This window comes from Zeus faber (genome assembly GCF_960531495.2).
Source record: "Zeus faber genome assembly, chromosome: 8".
NCBI lineage: Eukaryota > Metazoa > Chordata > Actinopteri > Zeiformes > Zeidae > Zeus > Zeus faber.
Window position 1 is genome coordinate 27,158,656 of NC_137195.1, and position 15,687 is coordinate 27,174,342.

The window sequence follows — 15,687 nt, forward strand, 5'->3', positions numbered from 1 at the left end:
TACTACTACTACTACTATTATGCACAGAATAAATAAATGTTATGGGTATATAGGGTATTAATTATAAAAAATGAATGATTACTATGTGTTAACTAGCTTATTACAGTATGTACAGTGTTATTGCACATATGAGCACATTTAATTAAAACAATTATAAGATGTATTATTCTGTCATTACACAATGTCCAACACTCAGAAATGAAGCATAAATAGCCAGAAGTGTCGGCGACACTTTAGAGCGGGGGACCCTGCAGAAAACGACGGGTGACTGCCCCGCTTCTTTACCTCGCATCGTCATAGAAACGAGCCTCTTCTCCGGACTGTCCTTTCACACGCGTTAGCGAGGGAGAGAATGAGTCACGGTTCAGGCCAGGTGTCCTTACCTCACGCTGATGCCTGACCGTCTCTGACCAACTCTAATGACTCAATTAATAGCACATTGTGTCATCTTCCTCTTTTTTCCCTCTCTTGTGTTTTGTATTGGTTTTCCAGTTTTACATATGCACACATTATATGAAGGGACTTGATTGGGCCTGTGAAGCCCTTTGAGACAGCACTATGAGCAAGGGCTACAGAAATAAACTTGACTTGACTTTTTTCCCGTTCATAATACAAATATGTATAAGGAATAACCTTGCTATTGTTCTAGTGCTGCTGGAGTGTGGTAAGCGAATGAGAAGTTATCTAACGTAATTCAGCCTACCATTTACTACTAGTACAGACCGCTCAACGACAACCTTGATTTGAAATCACCTACGATCCAGCTCACGGCGATACTTTGATTTAAGCCGTGGAATCAGTTCACATTCAGTCCAAGTGAATGTGCTCCAGGATCTTCCTACGATGACTCGACCTGTTCTCCCTCCTCCTTCCCAGCTGTCCGGTGGCTGTGAGTTGACGGTTGTCATCCACGACTTCCTGGCCAGTAACGGCGGCAACGGCGGGGAGCTGACGGTGCGCCGGGGCCAGACGGTGGAGGTCCTGGAGCGGCTCCATGACAAGCCGGACTGGTGCCTGGTGCGCACCACGGACCGCTCGCCGGCACAGGAGGGCCTGGTGCCCTGCGCCATGCTCTGCATCGCACACTCCAGGTCCTCCATGGAGATGGAGGGGCTCTTCAACCACAAAGGTATGGTGCTGCTTGTGGTGGTGTCGTTGGTTGGTGATGGTTGTAGTGGACACTGGATTTGTCAAATATTTCTTACGCTGTGAAATACAGCACAAAGTGGCTGTGCTTCCTGAGTGGGGTACGGCATTTTACTTGCTTCCTCATTGTATGAAATGTATCCCCTTTACACCTGTTTAAAACTCATTCTTTTTAAGAAGAGCTTTATTTTTCGATCAGGCAGTTTAGAATCTAGCTTGCTGCCAATCGGTCATTCTGATTGGAAGCACTTTGTGAGGTTAACTGGGACAGAGTTGGGTCAGTTCTTTGAATTTTGAGCCTCATCATGGGAGCCACGGTTTAAGTGTCAAGCCTTTCCTATCACTTAATTGCATATTGGTGCTTATAATTTCCTCACCGTGCTTAAGGCCTGGTTTATGATTGAAGCATTTGATCAAGAGTAAGCATCATGACCTCGCATTGTGTTAGCTCAAATAGTTTTTTTTTATTGATTTACATACATACATACATACCTTTATCCGTCCCACAACGGGGAAATTTGCAATTTCTCTGCATTTACCCATCTTAGTATCTGATGTGACTCCCTCCGCAACCAGGCCCACTGTCTGGTCAGTTCCAGGTCGACCTGTGCCAATTCCAGGTCGAATTGTGCGAATTCCACATTTTCTGAGCTCACCGTACTTTTCTGCGTAACTGTGGATAACTACCGTGGAATCACATCCATTTTTTGTTGAACTTATTTCAACTTTCAAATTGAAAAGATCCTGAAGGTCTGAAGGGGGCCTGAGGACCCCAGTCAAAACGGCATATGAAGCTTTATTTTCCCGTCGAGGGAGTGTGTTCACAACACTCCAGGAATTCCAGATGTCGGCATCCGAGGAGGGCGCCTTCACAGGAGAGGTGTTGTTGACTGAGGAGTTTGCAAGACTACGTGTTGGCTCGCCGTCGCAGTGCTTGTGCTTATGTTTACCAAAATCGTACATTATGTACTGTACTATGTGATATATAGCGCTTTTAATTAGAAGTGGCAGGCCGTACAACGAGACTTCTGTCTTGATTCAGGCGTGAACACGCCGGCGGATCCTCGTCCTGCAGTACCTGATGTCGTCAATGGAATTTAAAAAAAACAAAAAAAACGAAGATCTCTGAACGGTCTTCGTTGTGTCTTGACAGAACTAAAATAAAAACGTTCCTCCCTCTAATTAGAACGAGTAGGCAAGCGGTGTACAGCTTGTTTCCATGGTGATATAACATACAAATATTTGGCTGGCAGCCTTTCTTGTAGTCATAGAGGGAAAAGTTGTTTGTTTTGTGGGTTTTTTCTTTGTGTTTTTTTGTTTTTTGTTTTTTTTGTCTCGGAGGTTATACCGGGGCTGCCTGCATGCTGGAAAGCACCGCTTTGGTGGCAGGCTGAATGATTTACTTTTTCATGATACAGCTTAGAATTTCCTCAAACTGCTTATTTCCCGGGGCCGCCTCAGCAATCCAGTTCCAGTTTGTGGCACTTCCCAAAATGTTTCTGATCCCTGTTGTTTCTCTTCTGCTCTCTCTTTCCTTTGGTATACCAAATGATGTGACGGAACTTTTCAAACAAAGACAGCAGTTTAGGATGACATGGGAACAAAAAGACGTGGTGTTTTGAGCTTGTGGGCAGCAGTGCGTTCAAGCCACCATTGTGAACTGCTCACCAGTTCGCCAAACCATATTGAGTATACTGACATCGTTCGCCAGTTTTTCTTTTATTCTGGACGGTTTTTGTGTGGCCAGATTTTGAAAATTGGGAGCGGAGCCTTCTCAAAGCTCCCTCGCCTCGGGGGCTGACCTGGCCAAGTCAAAAGAGAGTTGCTGCGGGGGAGGAAGAGGATGAATATGATGAAGCCCTTTGTGCTTCTTTTTTTTTCAACAAAGAGGAAAGCCTTTGTGACTTTACCGAGCGAGCAACTAGCTGCTTTCTCTCAAGTCACTTAAGGATGGTATCTTTGGTCGACCAGGGTGGTAACCCCAAGATCTATTTGGAATGGTCTAGGACAAGGTTTCCCGCCTTAAATAATCAACCAACTTTGTGTTTGATGACATGATTAATCAGAATCATAAAGGGATATAATGTACCAGGCTTTGGTAGGCGCCAAGGAACAAGGCAAACATACTGTTTACTCACTGCCCATCACCATTAAATTCCACCCAAAAATTTTCTGCTGGTAGGATTCCTTTCATTGTTGTGTGTGTGTGTGTGTGTGTGTGTGTGTGTGTGTGTGTGTGTGTGTGTGTGTGTGTGTGTGTGTGTGTGTGTGTGTGTGTGTGTGTGTGTGTGTGTGTGTGTGTGTGTGTGTGTGTGTGTGTGTGTGTGTGTGTGTGTGTGTGTGTGTGTGTACGTGTGTGTGTGTACGTGTGTGTGTGTGCACTTGTGTGCACTTGTGTGCACTTGTGTGCACTTGTGTGCACTTGTGTGCACTTGTGTGTTCTGGTGTTTGGGAGGGGGGTTGATGCTACAACAGGGGTTCTTGTGTTGACTAAGGAGAAGCTGGAACCTGTGTAAACCTACAGATTCCAAGGAAATCACGGTCTCACAAGATATAATCCAATTAGATCACTCTTTGCCCTCTCAGCTGCTCCTTCTGGCTTCTCTAAACGTTTCCAAAATGAGCAACAACACACAAGATACTATTCAGCAGTTTTGACAAGCAACTGAAATTAGTGTGAGGGTAACGTGTACCATTATAGATAAAGGAACTCTGTTAGACATAGGGTTAGTGTGTGTGTGTGTGTGTGTGTGTGTGTGTGTGTGTGTGTGTGTGTGTGTGTGTGTGTGTGTGTGTGTGTGTGTGTGTGTGTGTGTGTGTGTGTGTGTGTGTGTGTGTGTGTGTGTGTGTGTGTGTGTGTTTGAGGGAGAGCGAGAGAGGAAACGGTGTTTGTGGTCAGCAACCTGAGACCCCGACCACTAGTGACAGAACACACACGTACAGTAAAGTTAAACAGGGAGATCCTTGTGTGTCGTCGCTGGCCAAGCCCTTCGGGTTAGCTTCGGCTTCCACAGTCCTCAACCTGGGAAGCAGGACTGAAATAGTCTAAAAGTGCTACCGACAACCCCACCTCTCAAAACCTAAATGTACACATACAGCTCTCGCGTACAAGTCGGACATTAAAAAAGGCACCGTTGTATTAATGGAAACGCAGGAAGCTTTTCCGCCCAAAATTTCGATCCTTCCTTAATTGCTGCAAAATGTGCAGCCGCCCACGCAAAACGAGTGGGTGCCTCTGCAAAGGCTAAATACGGTCAAATGTGTCGCTAGTTTCTAAAGGTTTCTTTTGGAAACGGCCGAGGAGCAGTGGAGGCTTGCCCAATACCGTTACAGCAGCCAACTCACTAGAGGACTAAGGCAGGGAGGGAGGGAGGGATTGACAGAGAGGGAGGGATTGACAGGGAGGAAGGGAGGGAGAGGGAGAGAGAGCGAGGGAGAGAGAGAGAGAGAGAGAGAGAGAGAGCGAGAACAAGAGCGAGAACATCCCACCACTAAGTCTGCAGTCTACTTTGGACTTTCCTTTACCACTGACTGCACATCTCTGGCTTATTTTCAAATACCCAAAATGGTTGAAGTTGTCTGAGGAGTTTTTCGAGATCCACCGTGGTACCGTAGGGATGATGCGCTGAGCACGTGGAAGGTGTTATTTTGGGAGGGAGAACATGGCACATGGAATCAAGTCCCTGGTGAGCCTCAATCCCCTCTGCCACATGGAATCACCTCGAGGAGGAAACTCCGACAACTGCAAGTTCTGGCTGCTGGACCTGGGTATGTGGTACACTCAGTGTGGTACAGAGAGAGTTTTCATACTCTCCATTCGGGGGCTGTCATCCGGATTAGAATGTACGGTATTTCATTAGGGTCAGAGTTATTTGTTTGATTATCATTTTCTCATGCAGAAGGTAGTTTTTAGGTTTGGCTACGGGAAGGAGGGTAGTACATTTTGAAGGTAGAAATACTGTATTCCACGGCTTGCCATGTTTGCAGATCTTGGAGAGCTTGGCGTGTGGTCCGCAGCTTCTCCTTCTAAATGCGTTTTGAGAAAAGGAGAATTCGTTTTTTTGGCTCCACTTGTAAAAATAAGCGTTTCTCATGGAAGACATGAATGTCAAGTGTTTACACTCACCGGGAAATGTCAAAAATAGTCTACCGCGAGAAAGAGTTGCCACATTGATGATGATCATATTTTTATTTCTATTTTTATACAATTTTATACAATTTTAACAAATCATTTCAATCACAACCTGTTGGAGATTTAACCTAATCTAATATTCCTTTTTGATCAACGGATTATCTCGAGGCGAATGGAATTGATTCAGTGGGTGCACTGTAATTTGAGTGGGTATTAAATCTGATGGAATAGCAGCGACCAGATTATGATCACGCCTGCTGGGTCAGCTTGGTCCCCAACAGGTGCTCAAAGCCTGTTTACTTACATACCCGGAGAGATGGGAAAAGGAAACGGCGTCGAGCTGGAACCGATTAGAATGGCAAGGAACACGGAGGAGAAGAAGAAAAAGGAATGGAGTTTTACTCCCCGTCAGGAGGATTACGCTGAATGTTAGCGGAATACAAGGGCGCCAGGGCCCCCCGCCCGCCAATTTAAAAACAAAAAAGATGGTGATCTGTGCAAATAATTGCAGTCAGGCATCATTAGGTAATAATTGTGACAGCTCTAGGCAAAAAAATATTAGACTCTACTAGCTTTGGAGGAGTTCAATAAACGACTCTTCCCCACTTTTCATCTCTTTAAACTCTTTACCCATCCACACTCCCGTCTGAAGTCTTGACTGTCACACACCCACTTCAGCATGGCCAACATTCTATGGGTCAGCTGGCTCAACCCCCTCCCCTCCACTCCCTGGGGCTTTCCCACACATTGCCCCCTCGCCCACCACAACCCCCACCTTGAGAAACATCTCCAGACATACCGCTCGCGTGAATGTCCCATCCCAGAGGAGGGTGAGATACAACAGCAGCAACACACCCACACCCACACCCACACCCACTCACCCTTCCTTTGCACCTCTGGAATCCGAGGCATGTTTCTGTGGCATACCGCTGGCATTCTGGAGCGATTTCAATTCTACTGGAGCTACAGTACAAACATGCGCACGCACACACACACACACACACACAGAGGGGCACAAAGAGAAGTAAATCAAGTCCGTCCAATGCCGTTTCTCCATGTTTGCAAGGCGGCAAAGGATTTACGGCTGTTGTCGCTAGCCGGTAGCCACAGTAGCGAAGATCTGAAGAGCACCCGGCTTCTTTCTAAACTGGGATGGTCGGTGTATTCCCAGGGGTATTGGCTAGCAGAGCCCAGCATAGAAAACGCTGATTTTGTTTGTTTGAAGTTTTTTGGGTTTTTTTTGTCAATCTCGTCGTTTTCAATTTGAATAACGACAACAGAAGTGTGGTGGGTGTTGGAGCACACGAGTTGAAACGTGCATGTGTGGACGGGAAGATTTGTGTCCTGTTGTCTTCAGGTATGTGCACGCATGCTAGGATAGGGTTTTTAAATGTTTTTAGGATGGTTTGATTCCAGTGCCTCTCATAATTAAGGCAAAGCACCCTGTAATAAGTATGCGGATGAACCAACCAGGAAGTGAGTCGGCTTTTACTAAATTATATCCCAGAATTTTGCCCCTGGCGATCAATAAAATTCCATATAATATTATCTTACTTTATTAAGCTGCAGCCATTCTGGGATGCGATCAAACAGTTTTGAAAACGTGATATTTGTCATCAAGTTCCTCCAAAGGGTCTCAGTAATATGTCTATTTAGGATAAACATTTAGTTTTAGTTTTATTCTAGTTGAAGAATAAAAGGCTGGATCAATCCCCTGTGTTATAAGGTTGTTGCTTTGCATCTTTCAAACAGATGTTTTGGTGGTTACTCCTGCGTCGAAAATCAGCAGTTTACAACCTGTCTAGAGTCTCTCATCAGTTGGGTTCTCTTGGGGTTAAGAGCCAGAGCAGCTGTCTCCGAGGTGATCTCATGATGGACACCCCGCTGGGGAAAGGGGAAAGGTGGTGACCTTCACCAAACACAACACAGTTCTTTACGAATATGCGTGAGCATTTGTGTGATTTTAAACGCCGGGCGATGGGAGTCAAAATGTTATGATATGTGTCCTATTTTTCTGGGTAGGACACTGTCTGATACAATTTATTTTGGGTTATTATCTAAAAATAGTATACTCCTATTCCATCTGTACTGTCAGTCCTGGATAATAGAAGAATGATAAGTGATAAAAATGGAGAAAACAACAGAATATAATTCACTATAGGTATTTTAAAAAACGGATTTGCTTGTGTCCCTGCGTGGGTTTTTGCATATTCCCGCTGGCGTGCGTCCTGGGTTATTTTACACCACGTAGGAATGTGTATAAGCTGTTAACCCTTGTGCTTTGCTCTGTCACAGCCCTATGTTAACAAGAACCCTCCTGTCTAACTCTACAAACAGCCCTTTCTCCAAAAACATGTTTACCTAGAGCCCACAAAAATGTAACCATGTAAATTATTTATTTTGGATTTTTTTATTATTTTGATTCATATCATATCATATCATGGATTGTAATTGTTTTGTGAATGTGAATATAATTATCCTCTATTTACAGTTTGGAGTTTATCTAACAAATCATGAGCGGAATCCCATGAGCAATTGTTAAACCTTCGGTCCCTATTCATAGGATAAGGTCATGCAAAAATGAGGTTTGGACAAAATAAAATACACACAATGATACATCTCCCCGTATCCTCACTGTTTAATGCTAGATTTAGTTTAGTTCATTTACGTTTTGACTAGAGGAGAATATCTACCTTCAGACCTGTTGCATCTCATAAGTCAAGACCTTTGTGCTAAAACCAGGATTTACATGAAAAGTCACGACCCCAGCACATCTTTAGGCACTGCGCTCTTCCCAGGCTACAGCATGCGTCTGCTTTTTAAGTGGCGCTCAAGTTGTCATCTGGGTACTAAAATGCTACAGTCCAGACTGTGAAGGGAAGGGGTTCCCAAACAAGGGTCTACGAACCCCATAGCGGTCCTCAAAGGATATGCAGGAGGTTTGCAGTAACTGATTATATACAAAAATATATATATGTGTGTGTGTGTGTGTGTGTGTGTGTGTGTGTGTGTGTGTGTGTGTGTGTGTGTGTGTGTGTGTGTGTGTGTGTGTGTGTGTGTGTGTGTGTGTGTGTGTGTGTGTGTGTGTGTGTGTGTTTGGCAACCCGTGATGGAGGATGATGATCAAATCTTTGGCATTTTCCTTCTGTCGTCATGTGAACCTCGCGGGATGGCTGTTTGACTTAGTCCATGAGTAAGCGAGGGAAAAATAATAAATTCTAATTCAGAGAGGTTTGAATCAGACAATGACAGTATCCTGAGTATGGAATGTTATGGAATGTTTCCAGTTCATGTTAATTCATCCAAAATTTGGAGAAGTTTCTTTTTTATTGACTTAACCCCCTCCGCTCACTATTGTATTCCAAGAGGCCTTTTTAGTTTCTTTCTTCAAGCTGATGTTGCAGCGTTACTTTCCACCATACTGTGAATGCTGTTACATTTCTACTGTTGTTGCCTCAATGTGTCAGAAAACAGCGCTATCTAACTATAAAGGAAGGAATCTGTCTGTATCTGTATGTCTTTCCATTATCATGTCCTTTGATTATCTCAGAAACCGTTCATCCGATCTGCTTCACACTTGGGGGTGTATTGCTGGGGACCCAAGGACGTGTCAAATTTGGTGCAATTTGGACACGCAACACGTGTGAGATTAATGAACTTTCAATAAACAGTGAACAGCCAGCCAGCGGGGCCTGGAACTTCAGGGCTCTGTGACTGAGTCACAAAGAGTGTCTTTCCCCGGTGTATGACTTTAACCGGCAGTTTCATCTTCCATTGTAGAACACAGGACTGAATCATTGACATTTTGTTAAACTGTTGCCATTCAAATGTCTTAGAAAATCGTAAATTTGGAACTGGCATGCTAGGGACTGAATCATTCACATTTTGTTAACCTGTGCCATTCAAATGTCTTAGAATGTCTTGAATTTTGAACGGGCATGCACTCGTAATAAAAATAAAAACCAATAAAACGGGGCGTAGGCAGCTCAACCGCCATTAAAATGTAAAGCTATCCGGAATGGTGAGAGTAATACTGTTTTTACACCATTTGCGTGTATACTCCCTTTTTTTTTTATGCCGTAAACCCACTAAAAATTGGCCATTAACACGGTTCCCATTGCCAGTGAACGAGTATGCCCTTTTTTTTTCTAGTGTGTCACATTAGAAGCAGCATGGGGTATCCATGCAGCACCCGATGCCAGTCGCCCGGCGGCAGGGAACTAAGACGCTCCTCCAGTTCGGAGACCAGCTTGCGGTGCTGGAGTGGCTTGGAGCCCGGCAGGGAGTGTGGGGGTTCTCCACTGCGGTTCCCATGGAGCGATCCCCACACTTGAAACATTCATGGTCCTGCATGCGGGGGGAAAAAGTTAAAAACTTCTGATTTTGGATTCTAAATTAGATATTAAATGATGAAATGATACACAGATATGCCTGTCTATTTACGCGTTAATGTCCAGAGCTTCAAAAGCAGGTCACAAATTAGCGTTCTACCTGGGTGTCATCTTTCCGTCGCGGCCGGTAAATACCCATGACCATTGCAGGGTTTTTTGTCTGGGAATGAAACGCAAATATAACCTTTCCCACTATGCCAGATGTTAGCGGATGTTACCAGGTTTTTGGTGTAGTTGAAAAAGGGTGTTGTAGTGGTATGGAGCCTCCATAACGGCACCCATGACTAAAACATTCCAGAACTGTCTTGTAGTTCCTGGTAATAACTCTGGTTTTCATTTAGCTACTTCGGCCTCTGGCTTTTGTTTCTGTTCTCTTTTCTCTACTTGAAGGGAAAACTTCCTTCACTTAAAAAATTATGTACGCAAACATTTTGTGCAACAAACAGGACCGCCATCCGTCAAATAGGTGATTGTCCCTCTTCTCATCACTCATTCTACAAATAACTTACCCCAATTCAATAGTTAAGGGCTGACTTTGTTTCTTGTCTATGAAAGGTTGGACGAGGACAAGATCAAGAGTTATATTCCAACCGTCCCCTTGTCAGATTATAGACAACTCTAACAAGACCCAGAATGTGCAACAGGGGCCTGCTGGGGTAGAGTTGTTAAAAGGTCCTCACCGTCATCCCCAGGGTTGTTCTAATTCTCCCAAAAGCCCAGCTTTCCCGGCGTCGGCCATTGATAGAATGGACTGTAATCTAGAGAAGAGGGGTTTCTTCTCTAGGGCGTCCCAGGTCTCTGATGCTGAAAGTTCTTGTCTTTTCTGGAACTGGCCAGTTCGAGAGAATGAGAACAACCCTGGGGACGATGATTGGGACCTTTTAACAACCCTACCCCAGCCCCAACCCTGATGCTGAAAGTTCTTGTCTTTCCTGGAACTGGCCTCCCTTTGCTTTTTCGACCCCCCCCACCGCTCCTCTTCGCGTGTGATGGGAGAACACATGCTTTGTATCAGTGCAGCGCGGATAAAAACTGCGGGGCCTAAGTCTCCTAAAAACCTCTCCCTAAAAACCAAAGCAACCCTACATGCTCAGGAACAAGCACGCACAGGCTCAAGGATGAAAATAAACTCTTACTTAATGCTTGGCTTCGCTCATATTATGAAGAGTTTGACCCACGATTTTGAAGATTTTGAAGTTTTGAAGTCTCCCATCAACTGTGCTCTGCTAATGGGTTCGGTCCAAATTGAAGATACTAAAAATACTGCACTTGTTCGGCGTGGTCAGTCCCAAAGTCAAGACCGGATCGGATAACTTATTCAAATTCCCATCAGTAATGATTCATTTCAAAGCGATGCTAGGCGGAAGGCTGAGAGGTTTCTCTCATTGTTCACCTCAATTCCAAGCCCTGCACAAAAGCCTGCACTTGTGAAGGATTTTTTTGTGATGTGGATACTTCTGGAAGCCATTTGCAGAATGTTCTGTAGAGTGAGAACATCATCTCTGGAGAATCTCTTTCGCTCTCTCACTGGCTCAGCTGGACTTCCTTGAGAGAATGTTGCAACGTTCCGCTTGAAACCAGCCCTGAATCCAGTCCGATTTAATGGGGTACACCTTCAGTTCAGGAGTTGATGTAGAGGTTTGGATTCTAAAGCCAGCGTAATGGAGCCCTGACCCTGACATCTGTCCCAGTAGGATTTGCAGTCATTTTTCATAGGTTCTGTTTTGCTTTTTGTGTGTTGGTGTGGATGAGTTTAAGATTTCTAGGCCTCTCTTTCTCTCTCTCTCTCTCTCTCTCTCTCTTTCTTTCTTTGGCTTGAGATGGCCTCTGCGTCTTTGGAAATGTGCCTTTGACTGCGCTGAACTCTAACCCCTGGCTGTAAGGTGAGAGGGCTTCCTCCAGGGATTTGGCAACTGAATCGGATGCTCAGGAAAAAATGCTCAAAAAACGCTTGCTTGCTTTTCCAGTTTTTTGAGTTGCAAATAAAAAAGGGAAAATCAGTCCGAGAAGGCGGATAAAAAAGCGAGTGGAATAAAGTAGGAGGTTCTAAAATGAAAGATTATGGTCAAGAAGTAAGAGGAATGGTTAAAAAGGACAGGTATATGTCTCTTTAAAGTGCTGAGGTCTGACATATGCCCTCCCCACACTCGCACATACAGCACACACACCCTCCTACAAACACCCAAAGGCGCTGCTTTTAACATTGAGAGGGTGGCCAAAGCTGCCAGCAGCAGAAAGCGATCTCACACACACACACACACACACACACACACACACACACACACACTCACACACTCACACGCTCACACACACAAAATCAATACACAAGCCCTCTGCATTACTGAAGACCTGTGCTAAGCAGCTAGCCCCGGTGCTCACAACGATATTCAACGCCTCCCTGGCCGAGTCGGTGGTCCTGTCCTGCTTCGAGAGGTCCACCATCATCCCTGTGCCGAAGAACACCTCTCCAGCCTGCTTGAATGACTACCGTCCGGTGGCCCTCACCACAGTGGTCATGAAGTGCTTCGAGAGGCTGATTGAGGATTACATGTGAAGCCTCTCTCCCCCGCACCATCGACCCACTGCAGTTTGCATACCAACCGAACACATCCACGGACGACACAATCTCGTAGGTACTGCACACCACGCTCATGCACCTGGATGGCGAGAAGCGGGGTTGTGTGAGGTTTCTGTTCATTGACTACAGCTCAGCTTTCAATACCATAGTCCCCACGAGACTGGCTGTTAAGCTGTGGGATCTAGGACTGAACACTCTACGTTTTGCCTGGATCCTGTACTTCCTCACAGACAGGCCCCTGGTGGTTAGGTTGGGGAGGCACACGTCCAGCTCCCTCACCTTGAACACAGGATCCCCCCAGGGCTGCGTCCTCAGCCCCCTACTGTACTCCCTGTACACATGACTGTGTGGCCAGGTCCAGCTCCAACACCATCATCAAGTTTGCTGACGACACCGTCGTGGTGGGCCTGATCACCAGCGACGAGAAGGGCTACCACGTGGAAGGCTGACCTGTCACGCTGGTGCCAGGACAACAGCATTCTCGGAAACTAAGGAGCTGATAGTTGACTTTAGGAGAGGATTACAACCGAGGACACACGCACCGTTGGTGATAAATGGGACTTCTATCGACAGGGTGAGCAGCTTTAAGTACTTTGGAGTTCATCATGGAGGACTTAACATGGACTATACACACAGACTCGCTGGTGAGAAAGGCGAGGCAGCGTTTTTACCACCTCAGGCAGCTGAAGAAATTCAGGGTCTCGGTGAGGATCCTCAAGTCCTTCTACTCTGGAGCAGTGGAGAGCATCCTGACAGGCAACATCACGGCCTGGTTTGGGAACTGTACTGCTCAGGACAGGCGGGCCCTGCAGAGGGTGGTACGTTCGGCTGAACGTACCACTGGAACTACCCTCCCCCCCTTGCAGGACTTATACACCAGGAGTAGTAGCAGAGCTGAGCAGCTCATGAAGGATCCTCACAACCCCAATAACAGACTGTTCCAGCTGTTGCTGTCGGGCAAGCACCTCCGCAGTCAGGGCCTTACTGTACTATATGTTGCATACAGTACTGCATACTGTATCACTGTACTGGGTTATAGCATACTGTGCTGTATAGCAGTTCTGTACTGTTACTGTATTGCTGTGCCATTCTGTTGTATAACTGTACTGTATATCTCAACACACACTACCTTTCTAATTCACCTGCCACTTTACTGCACATATCTGTATATACATAATAGTCTATTCCTCTTATTTCTATTTAGTATTTCCACTCAGTATATTACCTTTTTACTCTTATTTTATTCTGTTTACTAACTGAATTACGTTTTAGGAATCAGTTAGTTCAGTTAGTTTAGTTAGTTAGTTAATTGTTGTTAGCTATTGTGTCAGTTAGTACTTAATGTGCATAATCTCCGGGTGCGTCGCAATGACATTTCACTGCATATATGTAGATGTGCTCGTATGTATAAGTATGTGATTAATAAATATCTTGAACACATAATCAATGCACCTATGCAACCCATTTTATCTGCCGGCTCCTGGACAGCTCCCATATGCCAAACCCTCACTGCAAGACAGACAGACATTATAAAGCTTCCTGCCCCGAGCCTTTTCCATACTTACCGTCACACCAAAATGAACCTCCATTTTCTTCTGTGCTTTCTTCAGACACCCTGTCAGTATCCAGCAACGATGCACTGCAGCCCGGCTCCAGTCACACCCTGGGACCCCACAGCTCACCGGGACCCAAGCGCCCCGGCAACACCCTGCGGAAGTGGCTGACCAGCCCCGTGCGCCGCCTCAGCTCGGGCAAGGCGGACGGCCACATCAAGAAGCTGGCCCACAAGCACAAGAAGAACCGCGACGGCGCCCGCAAGAACGCCGAGATGGCGATCGGCGCCCAGAAGGACTCAGACGACAGCGCCGCCACGCCGCAGGATGAGACGCTGGAGGAGGTGAGGAAGGATTTCAATGTGCTGTACTATGTAGCTAGGTCAGCCAGACAAAACCACCTAAACTAAATGGTAAATCAGCCAAAACTTGGCAGCGATTCTAACGGATCCCATTACTAGTTTTAAAGTTGTGGTCATTTTATTTCTTGCAGCAGTGCTCGTCAATATATACTTTACATAATAACGAGAAGCTGCTAATTTCTCTAATCAACGTTTTCTTATCGACATCAAACCTTGAAACTCTGGAAAAAAAGGTTTTTGGCTTTTTTGTGTCAGTGTGGAATGTAAAAGATTTCATTCAGTCTTGAATAGGGTTAGGGAGCATTCCTCCTTTGAGCTTGTCTTCCGATGTCCTTTTTTTCCTCACTTTCCTACTTTTGTTATGGACTCTTCTCATGGTATAATTTCATTGACACCAACAGTTTATAAATACAAGCGTTTCAAAGCGTAGCACGTGTGTTTGGCTTCTCACTTGCGCGCCTCGCTCTTCTAGTACCTTCTGTAACGTCCTCTCTGTGTTTTCCTCGCCTCGCCAGCGGATGCGTAATGAGGGCCTGAGCAGCGGGACCCTGTCCAAGTCGTCGTCATCGGGCATGCAGAGCTGCGGGGAGGAGGAGGGCGAGGAGGGCCCCGACGCCGTGCCTCTACCGCCCCCTATGGCCATCCAGCAGCACAGCCTGCTGCAGCCCGACGCCCAGGACGACAAGGTGAGATGACCACCCTGGGGAGTGAGAGGAGCATCTGTTATTTTCCAGGTTTCAAACGAAAAAATCAGCTTAGATACAATTGCTTCAACTCTCAGCAATTTTTGAAGTAATTTTCAACATAATTGGAAATATTGAGGGCTCAATTTATATACCTATGAAATGAAGTAATTAAAAATATATATTTTTGAAGTTGATCCAATGTTTCTTTATTTTTCACTGACTTAAACTGAAGCGAACTGCTATTTTTTGTATTACAACCATGTATGTATTTAATTATACACATTGATATTTATTAATAATAATGGTGGGCGGTTTTACAGACGTGGTTTAATCTAAATCGGGACTAAGCTAATCCTGCTCATATAGATGTAGACGAGGAAGTCCTAGACTAAGGTAATGAAGCACTTGTCAGCTCCTTCTGTCTGGTCTTGGTACTGGTCCTTGGCCCACATCCATTAATCCAAAAATAAACCTGCCTCTCTGGCCAAGTTTAATTCAAGCCTTCACTTAGATCTAGATTAGCTCTAATCTTCCTTCTGGAAATCAGATTTTTTTTTTTCAATCAAAACAAGGCCAAGTCTTGAGACTATTTTCAACCACAACTGAGAAAGGCAGCTTCGGTTTGTCCAGATTAGGATTAAGATTAGGCCTACTGTAATCTGTGTCTGCCCAACCACCTCTAAGTAGTTCAACATTTGATTTGATCTCCGTTTTGAGCTAGTTTTGTTCAGTGGAAAATCCCCTGCACCTTTTCAACACACAAATGAATGTTAATTAACAGCGAGACACTTGCGTGTGAAATTATATCGAGTGACACTTTTTTGGCCGTGTGGGCTGAT

At 45.2% G+C, this 15,687-nt stretch overlaps 1 protein-coding gene across 1 annotated transcript in view; it reads left to right on the plus strand.

The window, feature by feature from the left end:
- The window catches only part of triob (trio Rho guanine nucleotide exchange factor b), a gene marked incomplete at its 5' end in the record, with an annotated part of 157,661 nt that overhangs the window by 124,474 nt on the left and 17,500 nt on the right, over positions 1-15,687 (plus strand). The window contains 3 exon segments of the mRNA XM_080005935.1: positions 877-1,162; positions 13,858-14,144; positions 14,678-14,848. Coding sequence (XP_079862061.1) covers positions 877-1,162; positions 13,858-14,144; positions 14,678-14,848 — 744 coding nt within the window.